Consider the following 10,365-nt stretch of genomic DNA (forward strand, 5'->3'; position numbering starts at 1 on the left):
TTAGTACTGTTATTGGATACAGGGAACATGACTGAAATAGTGGCAGCATGATAAAGGTCTGTAGGCACACAAGAACTCATGTGCATTCATTGTCCGTGAATTGCAATTACGAAGAAGACAAGCCAAGCTTAAAGTTTGACCCGCAGCGAACAAAATTATGTAGGCCTATGGTTCTTCATGCATCTGCATGCAGGGTCTACACAATGTCTGAACTTATTCATTGTCATTACGGGGTAATCCTATCCGATAGCACTGCCATGCCCGGCTCACTCGTAACAGTCATCCAGTGGGTCATTCAGTTGGCCCTCTGGGACCAGCACAAATGTATCTCAGACGGCTGTTGTATGCAAGGGTATATTCCATCACTGTATGACGGCTGTTGTATGTAAGAGTCTATTCCATCACTGCACGACGGAATGCAAAATAATCGCATATTACTTTGCATTCCCACGGGCAATGATGGAATAGACCCTTGCATACAACAGCCGTCCAAGATACATTTTTGCTGTTTTCACTGTGGGACAAAACGCTCTTCAGAAACGCAAATAAACAACACAATTCACCAAAATACTGATTTCTTTCTTTCTTTTACAGATTTAATCTTAGTTAAGAACCCTCAGAGGAAAATCCAAGAATTTATGATGATAATAATATATAATATATATATTTATAATCTTTAGACAAACATATCTTGCATGATATGATTAAAGAAATACAATTTTTTGGAGGAATGTACACAAAACGATTGAGTGCCAGCTATATCAGAAATGTTCGAGTGCGCGTTGTTTACGTGACGCATATTCTTCGTACAAATTTAACATAACACTAAAAGTGAGATGTCATTTTTTTTTCAAAAATAATTTCGAAGCAGCTCAATCCAGCTGCCGAAGCCATGAAAAGATTGTTTGCGAAATGCCTGTGAATGATTTGCTTGTGTGGCCTATATTTACACATGTTCTAAAAAAAATAGTGACTTTGTGCAGAGCAGTAGCGTGGCGGAGAAAATCAGACAAGGTGGGGTGGGAAAAGGTTTGCCAAATCCCCCCCCCCCCCCCCGAGTGACCGGGGGGCAGTAGTGGACATTCGTAAAGGTGGGGGCGCTGGTCAAAATACACAACATGAAAAATCTATTTTAGGTTCTTTCCATTGTTACAATTTAATACTAAAACTCTAGTAGCAGCTAAAATTACCTTATAACTTCTTGGCTTTTTAGTGTTTTATCTTCTCCTTTAATCGGGCTGGAGGTAGTGGTGGGGTGTCATGGTTAATTAGGGGTGGGGTCAAAATATCCCTCCACCCACCGGACGCTACGCCACTGCTGCTGAACAGTGTGAAATTTACTGCGGGCCTACTTTTTGCCATTGACGTAAAGTGGATTTTTAAAGTAATAATCTACATAAAAAAGATTAACCAAAGACTAAAAACAATTTCACTTTAGAAATCATATACCTTCGTCTACTTAAGAAAACTACGATGATTGCGAAATATGAAAATAAACACCAGGGCCACTGCAACGCCACTTTCCAGACGAATACAAAAAAATAAGTATTTTATATTTATCCATGGCCGTACTGTTGACATTAGGTCATATTACAGTAGGCTAAAGATGAATGCACAAACCGGATGAACTTTCTGTCGGCTATGCCCTTTAATATCGCATTCACACACGCATACGTGCAAAGCATGCAAGGACTTACTCGGTGTCTACATACCTGTTGGTTGTAGGAACCAGTCTTGTGATATCTTTTTTAATGTCAACAACATTGATTATGACCATTTGGCGAAACATCGGCAACAACTTCCAATCCAGTATGAAAGAAATCTCATTATTAGTTGTGCCAGATTTATCCGCAGCAAGCTTATTGTATCGGGTATTAGTTACAGCATTCTAAGTATTCCGATAACTTCAACATACATCCGATGCATTGAGCCTATTGCGGATAATCCTGTCCGCAACTTCTCCGGGATATTTATAGTAATGTGGCTCCTTCATGGATTCTGTGGCCAGTCCCTCAAGGCTCCAGAGTGGTTGTGAAACACCAAAGCCGTACCCGAAAGCCAAAATAGCTTAGTTTTACAACGACTAAGAACCTGAATAATACATATCGGGGGAAAAAAGTAACTGCTGGGTTTTATTTTTAAAAGCCACAATTGCGGAGGATTGGAATCGTTGAAAATTCAGTACAATATGAAACAAACAGTCTGGTATTGCCACTGCTTGAAATGAACGTTTTGACGTGAAGATATCCATATACAACCTATATACTAAGGCACTATGACGCACTCTTAAAACATTTATTAAGCTTAAATAAATTGTACTCAAAATTGGCGGGAAACAATTAATAAGCGCCAATTGACACTCAATTGGTTCGGATATGCAGTTGCATATGCTATGTTCATGGCAAACGTGATGTTGGTTTGTTTCTGTCTTTCATGCATAACTATATCAAACTGCCGGAACTGCTAATTGGCTCTGCTGATGTGATTTCGATGTGGTTTTCGTTTTGTTTTCGTTTTTTTTGTATAGGCCATACCGTCCTTTTTGTTTGTTGGATGCTTTATGTTTTCTGTTGACTTTGGATTATCTTTGTGGCTGTGCTTGTCGCTGTCGTCCATGTCAGTGTCCATCGAACTGTCCCAAAACTGTCATTGTTACCACTATTTTAGTATCGCGTTCATTTCATTACATTTGGATCATTGCTTTGGGAGTCATACATAGCTCAATTAACGTATGTTGCAGATGGCAACACATTATAACGTAATCGAAACCTTAAAATCAATCGGCGAGCGATTTGAGATCAGTTCACCTTTTCCAATGAAAGGCGGCCCGGATAATAACTGCAGTCCTTAATGAATTAGCTTCGATTTTCTCAACAGAGAAAGCATTATGCAAATACGTATAGCTCATAGGTGTCGTTATTTACAGCACGCGTACACGCGGGCGACAGGCGACTCATAGTTTGCTTGATAGTTTGACATTTCCATAAAGCTGATCAATAGCCTTTTCTGTAACCCCGGCTATAGTGGCATTTAAGACCTAAGTAATAGGCGATTATTTATAATCTAATGAAATTTTTCGTGTAGCCAGCTGGTAAACAGAGTGCCGTTTGTGTGGGGAATGTCGGTTTGAAACAGCTGGTATACGTAAAATGATAACTAATGTGAGATCGACAATCATACTGTTCGATCATAACCGATCGATCATACAGCTGTTTATTAGGCGCTTGCTTCTATTCCAATACCATTGTAGCATGGAATTTAATGTCCCTGCACTCACAATGCTTCCGCATTATCGAAGAAGACAAACATGACATTACTTTTTTTTTTCAAATCTTTATCGAGCTCGAAAGTCACTTTCAATTTCGCGACTCGAGTATAAACGACACTAGGATTTACCTAATGTTCAAACACCGTCCGCTAATAGCAAGATGATGCGTTTGACGGAAATCCTCTCATAAATATGAACTCTGGAATTTTTATTAGACGGGCGGGTCTGAGAACTCTCTGGAATGATAGGACGGCAGGTTCAGGTGAATCAACACTCTGTTTTGTTCAAGTGATAGTAATTCCGCAAAGAAGTTTGGCAGAAGCGCGGCGAGTAGCATTTAAGACCCAGCTGGCCAAATGATGTCGCGGCGCGGGCAAACACAGCTTCCTTGCCTTGGCAAACAGTCCGATGTACGCTCTCAAGTTTAATGTTATTTGGGGCGTTCGCCTGGGTTCATTTGTCCGTCTGTTTGTTCGTCACTGTCGTCGGTGTGTCTGTCCGTTAGTTCATTATGTGTACCTTTTGATGATGCGTATATAAACCAAAATCACTTCAGACGATGTGCATGTGAGCTTCTTATTGCAACCCGGAAACAGGACTTTAGTAATTATAATAATAGGCTTTCTTCAAAGTCTTCTGCGGTTCGCCTCGCAGAAAAAAAACAACTAATATAACGGCTGATATTTCGATTTAAGAGACAGAAATGTCTCTGAAATATCTTGCAGTGGACGAGTTTGCTTAGGTACTATACGTAGGTACATTTTGCCAAAAACACAAATTAAGGCTAAAACACACATTATGGGTAGTAATGATGGAGTACCACCATTGTATACCTTGATACTTCCTTATTTTTGTTCTTTGTCTCTGTTGAAATCTCAAATCTCATAAAGCGTTTCACTATAGCCTTGTGAGATCCCATTGTCCCTATCGTTGCTTTCTATTTCCGGTACCTCATAAGGCATATGAATTAACACTGTCACTAATGCTCAGTTATGCCTGCTTGCTACGAGCATATTCATGCATTCTTGTTAAACTCTGCACCCTTTGGGGTCATATTCAGTGCCAGATGTATGCCGGACAATCCCATCTGTGGCTTTGTCTCGATCTTTTCTTTTTGTCTCTCAAAGCAAAATGGTTATTCATAATTTTGAGGGAAAGCATGCATGCCTACGCAACTACTTGCCGTTAATTTTTTTTTCAAGTAGCATGCACAGGCGCGTGAACAACCCAATATCACCTTCCACTTTGTTGCCATGGCAATTTGGAATGGGAAACCTAGCGGAGGTGTTGTGCACAAAAACCAAAGAGGGGAATACTATACAGTTCCGTTCTGAATTCTGCGTTTGTATCAAATTACAAGGCCGAGTCTATCATTTGCAAGGTTTGTTTTTCTTTTGTAGACAGGCATAGATGTGTTGTTGATGGCGTGCATCTGTAAACATCAGGTGTCGATTTCGTGTAAGGAGACACTACTCACGAACATAATATTAATTTCGAAAACAATTTTGATTGTGTCAAGCCAACAAGTCCATATTTTACACTTCAAGAATGCGAGTGCCCGCATATAAAGGTGTCTCTGGTACACAGAGAGACAAAGATCATTGATACTAATGGGGAAAACACCTCATAATCATACCAAATCATACCAAGCCAATTTTAACTTCATCACGCAGGATGAAATATTCGCAATTCACCATCTACTTTACCATTACAGGGAAACTGTCAAACTTGCTCCGATAACCGAAGCGAGACAATGCATTATGCAAACCTAGCCATATTTTGAAGTGCAATATTAAAAAAAACTATATTGAACAAATACCTTTTTTTAATATTCGGGTACTGACGAATTCCAATTTTGAGTTGTTTTATGTGCCTTTTTTTTTACAGTTGAAAATAATGATGTAACGCGAAAAAAATGCAAGATGGCTGACTATATGTTGAGAAGCTTTGCCACGTAAACGCACTGAACATTACCTTTTTTTTTTCTTTTCTTTTCACTTCTTGTTTAATTGAAAGCAATTTGGTTGAATTTTAACTGAAACACTATAGGTACTGTACACTTCCGCGTAATACATTTCACACACAATAATCGTTGAATGTAATTTAGGCTACACACTGTACATGTATAATAAAATATACCCATGAGTTTATAAAACCACGAATATAAATGTTCAAAGCGGCTCTGTCCACGTTGTTCGAAATATTGAGATGATATTCAGATTTGAATGAATTCATTTATGTATATTTCGTAATTAAAGCTGCCTATATTTCGTTGCTTCGGAAGAATAAAAGCGGCGTAACCGAGAGGTGGGACCAAGGGGCATCAAACAATACATTTGTAGAAGGACAAATATCTCATTTATTGAAACTTTGACCAAACCCATACTGTGCTTCCAGAAAATTAGGGGACCAATCACCCCAATTGGACCATATTTACACCACTGTTACCAGTTTTGGCTAAACTTTGAAAACAAAAATCGATTCCTCTCATTTCACTGAAATTTCATTGAAATTAACGAGCCTTGTGGGGAAATTAAATCTGATTGTCCAGTGACCTTTTGATCTTCAAACCAGTTAGAAGTGGTCACTGCAACAGTCAATTTTGAATATCATCGTATTGTAAAGACAAAATGACAATTATTTCAAAATACCAAAAATATAACAAAGGAAAAAAAAAAAGGAAACTACAAATCACTATATTCGCTTCATATACTCATGGGTATACTGTAACATTCACGGAATGATAACAATAATAAGAATATTTTTCTCTGAGGTTATATACAAATCTGAATCATGTTTCTTTAATTTGTTGGGAGTCCACTGGCGCGGATCGAGAAGCGGAGAATGTGAAGCGATTTCTGTCCCCTTGCGTTGAATTACACAAATGTGTACAATTTTAAATCAACAAGAAGGTTGAAGAGCATTGTAGTCATTCTCTCACGAGTCACCACGATTCGATCACAGGTCATCCACTCTTCAATCAAACGACAAGCTCTTGAAATGAACAGTGACCAAACGAAACATTCTTTTTTGCTGTTCACCTCTCCGAGCTCCAGTTACCTTTTAACTGACTCGTGTTTGTCTTGTGATTGATTTGTGATTTGACTTGTGACAAGCCGAGTCACTCGTAATCCATGAGACTACACTTTTCCCCTGCTACCCCCTTTTATCGTCTACCCGAAAGACATAATGATTTTATATCGCTACCGATCCAAGCTGTTGCTACTTCTCCAGAGAACAATATCTCTTGTACTTGATGAACCCAGAAGACAAATCAGCCCTTTCCTCCACTGATTTGACGAATTTGGCTCATAATAACTACCAGCAAATCTTTAGTACTGTATTAGAGAGAATTATTGTTTTAACTGGCAACTAAAGTAAAGTTCTACAGACGTATCGTTTGAAGTTTACTGGTGAGTGCAAGCTACGAATGACAAAAGGCATTTACATGTTGATTCGAATAGTACATAGTGATATATACAGGTATAACTTGAAAAATGTTAAGGCCACTTATTACAAAACTTTTTTTGAATCTTTTGATTACAGCTACAAAAAAGCTAGCAATCTTGCATGAAATACAATAAACAGTGTCGTTCGTTATGACGGGGAAGGGCAGGCTTCGCCTAGCGAAGCGCTGGCCGGTCAACTTAGGTCTGTTGGAAATGTCATGCAAAGCATTCGGGGAATCAGTAATGAGCGTACAACGTCACCAAGTTCGCTCTTGCCTACCCCTTTGAATACCAAAGGGCGCTGGTGACCGCTTATCCCTTCATAAGATCCCCTGGAGGAAATGTAGATGTCGCAATGCAATGTGGGTAGGTCAAATTGTCTTGCACATGTAAATGTATACATGAATTTCGTATGAATGTTTCATGCGCGCCCCAAAGTGATGGCACCGGATGACCAGGTACGAAATCCGTCCAAAGTGAGCTCAGAGAAACTGGAGGTCACCATCTCCTTGGACAGGGCAGTAGGTGCGAGTGCAAGTCATCTGATCTGAATCGGAAGTGGTATAACTTTAGGATGGATTTCGAAACCGTACAGTACTCGCGACAATTCCATCCCTATTACGAGTCAATGCATCACTATATCCTGTGCAATGTTGACGAGGAGCTGATTAGGAGCATCAAACTCCTCGTTTGGATAGTATACGAGCGTTGGTGGCGCTTTCCACATGGCGGCTTGTCATAGCGTCAATCATGGCCGGTCTATCTTTGGCATATCCACAAACGTTAAATGAACACGCTTAAGTTAGGGCATATAGGTAAACCATAGTTCAGATGCGAAGCATATACGTACGTTATCGTCGGGTCCTGTTTCCTATCGCTTGTCATGAATATCACCTCCAGTAATCGGTAGATTGTGGTATAATCCGTTGATAGCAACACCAACTTGAAAATAAATCGCAGTGTGTAGTGTTTTCGTCAAGATGCTGAATAGGCCTACAACATTTCTCCCAAATTGGTTCAATCTTTACAGGTTGTGCGTTGACAAAAATCGATCGGCAACGAAAGAGCAGGTCGTGGACTAACGTAGATTCTTCGTAAGCGTAAAAGCGAAATAACTGTGTCGTGACTTGTCAGGAATAAGACAAACGTCGAGCAAAACCAAGGTTGATATTCTCCAAATAAAAACAAAAAATTAAAAACTATCATTATATGACCTCAATATGCACAAGTCCTTATTCGACATAACTAAGTATCCTGGAGGGGAAAAACAGGAATGTAAATTGTGATGAGGTATGAATTTGCATTCTCACTTCACCGAAGTCATCTATTCGTGACTTTTCCCCCGTAGGTCCTAAGTGACTCTTTTCCCGTAAGCTTTTGTTCACGTTAGTAGTTAAATTCATCGTCACCACGGGAAACTTTCATTCGTAATGTTTGCCGAAACCGTTCTAACTTTGGTACAAGAGAAACCACAGCTGTCGACATCTAATCGTAACCTGACTTTAAAGGCGATACTTGTACAGAAGGCGACATTTTCTTTAGGTTTGTGCTATATCCATATGGATAGTATGCCAACCGGACGTCTGTTTTCGTCGTGTCATTTGTTTTTGCGGTCGGAAAACCTTCTTTCCTTCTCTCCTCAGTGGTAAGGCGTTGCTGAAGGATTCCTAATTCTCTCATGTCGGATATGTTCCGGTGCGGCGATCCAGAAGGGAAAGTGCGTCCACAGTCGTGTCGGAAATTTGATTCTCGAGTTTCGGCTCTCAACGGTCTAACTTTTGTACGGTATTGCTCCAGTTCGTCCTTTTGTTCCGTTACATATATAGAAGCCGGTTTGATGTCAAGACTGGCGATATGAAAATATGTTTGATGTGCACACACGCCTTTTGATCAAAATGTTGTGCCAGAAATCGTTCTGCCTTTGAGTACCGTACGGAAATAATCTCGTCTTGTAATATGAGGCGATGTCCGCAAAAGAAGCAGCAGCTAAAGGAACCTATGGTTGCCCGTGTGTCAGTCTCTCCGTTCCGTTTCTTGTAATTTATTATTTAGCATGGCTAGACCTCCAACGCCCTGGCCGAAAGCACCGTTGCTGTTCGGATGGTGTTTCCTGTGCTGCGAGGTCTCGTAAAGCTGCTTCTGCATGACAGCCAGCGAGACCTTGTTGGCTGCCAAGAAGTCCTTCATGCTAATCATCTCCCCGGACATTCGTCGTCCGTCCGTCTCGCTGTCGTAGTTGCTGTCCACGTCGGTGATGTCCACGCCATTGGCTTGGTTGTTTTGCTGCTGTTGCTGCTGCTGCTGCTGTTTGTTGGCCGAGTTCACCTGTCGTTGCAAGTGGCCAGGCGTGATGGCGTTGCGCCGCGGTCTAGGTTTCCTCCGGTGGCAGCAGCGGCACTCCAGTTTCTTGAGGATCCAGTTCAGGAGCTGTTTGATAACGATGGATACCACGTTATACAGTGAGTATATACAACACACACCGGCTGTCAGGAATACGAAATTCCCGAACCGGTACAGGAACTGCTGGTTGTACATGTTTTTCTGGCTCGTGACGAGGTCGCCAAAGCCGATCGTACTGAAAGCCACAAAACAGAAGTATATGCTGTCCCCATAGTCCCAGCCCTCGATGGGGGAGTACATAGCAGAGGCCACGCAGGCGATAATAGTGGAGGCAACGCACAGGTACAACAGCACATAGTAGACGGAGGGCTTCCAGTTGTCCAAATTGTCATCCGACTGTTGGGAGGGCCTCCTAGCGAGGTTCGGCAGTCCATTCGCGTTCTTCTCCCGTCGGACCTGTCGTTCGTGACACTTTTTCATGATGAAGGCGAGGAAGGTGATCAGGCGCTCCAGGAACAAGTTATAGAACAGAATGCAGGCAGCGCAACCGGGTAGTCCGTAGATGATCAGGGATACCTTGCCCAATGTCGTGGATGGAGAGGTCATACCAAATCCTGCAAGAAGGACACAAAGGGAAAGATTTTATATTCACTTATTAATACTCTCACCCTTTGTGTGGAAGATCGGTTTGCGGTGACATCAGTAAGAAACTTGTGCATCAAAACATTGATGTTATTTATATTAATGGACTTTTGCTCTAGATAAGGTCCAATATCAGACCCCTTGAATCTGTGTGGTGAATTTAGAAGAATGTGGAAAATGGGTAATTTAAGCTCAAGTTCTTACCAAATTTGGGTCAAATATCAATTTCGTATTCTCTTGGAGAAATTCACACAAATCGGCTATTCCATTTTTTTTCTTTTTTGGATTAGCCAAGTACTGGGATAATTTGTGACAAATAATGTTGTCGGGTAAAGAATAGCGTTACGCAACTTTTCAACAACTTTATTTCACAGTGAAAATATGAAGAAGTGCATTGGTTTTGACGTATTGACCCACGAACACATGGTAATTGAATAATACAAAAGTGTGTGTTAATGAAGCCTATATCACGTCCGCTTCGTGATTTTATACGAATGAGAATGTTGTGAAGCAAACGGATAATTATTCATTCATGACGTCTGGCAAACATGTGCAATGATTGTGTCTGTAATCCGTAGCGTACATAGGGTTCAGCTTGCTGTCGGGGGAGCTTAGGGGGTCTCATTTTCGGGAGGGGCACGCAATGAAGTTTTAATACTAAAGAGC

At 40.9% G+C, this 10,365-nt stretch overlaps 1 protein-coding gene across 1 annotated transcript; it reads right to left on the minus strand.

The window, feature by feature from the left end:
• Positions 1–597: 597 nt before the first annotated feature.
• LOC119740373 (potassium channel subfamily K member 13-like) lies at positions 598–9,687 on the minus strand (the record flags this gene model as incomplete). Its single annotated transcript, XM_038215650.1, has 1 exon — positions 598–9,687. A coding segment is annotated over one exon (957 nt), but the record flags the coding sequence as incomplete, so codon positions are not given.
• Between the last annotated feature and the right edge of the window lie 678 nt (positions 9,688–10,365).

The sequence above is a fragment of the Patiria miniata genome, unplaced genomic scaffold (genome assembly GCF_015706575.1).
Source record: "Patiria miniata isolate m_02_andy unplaced genomic scaffold, ASM1570657v1 HiC_scaffold_10, whole genome shotgun sequence".
Classification (NCBI taxonomy): domain Eukaryota; kingdom Metazoa; phylum Echinodermata; class Asteroidea; order Valvatida; family Asterinidae; genus Patiria; species Patiria miniata.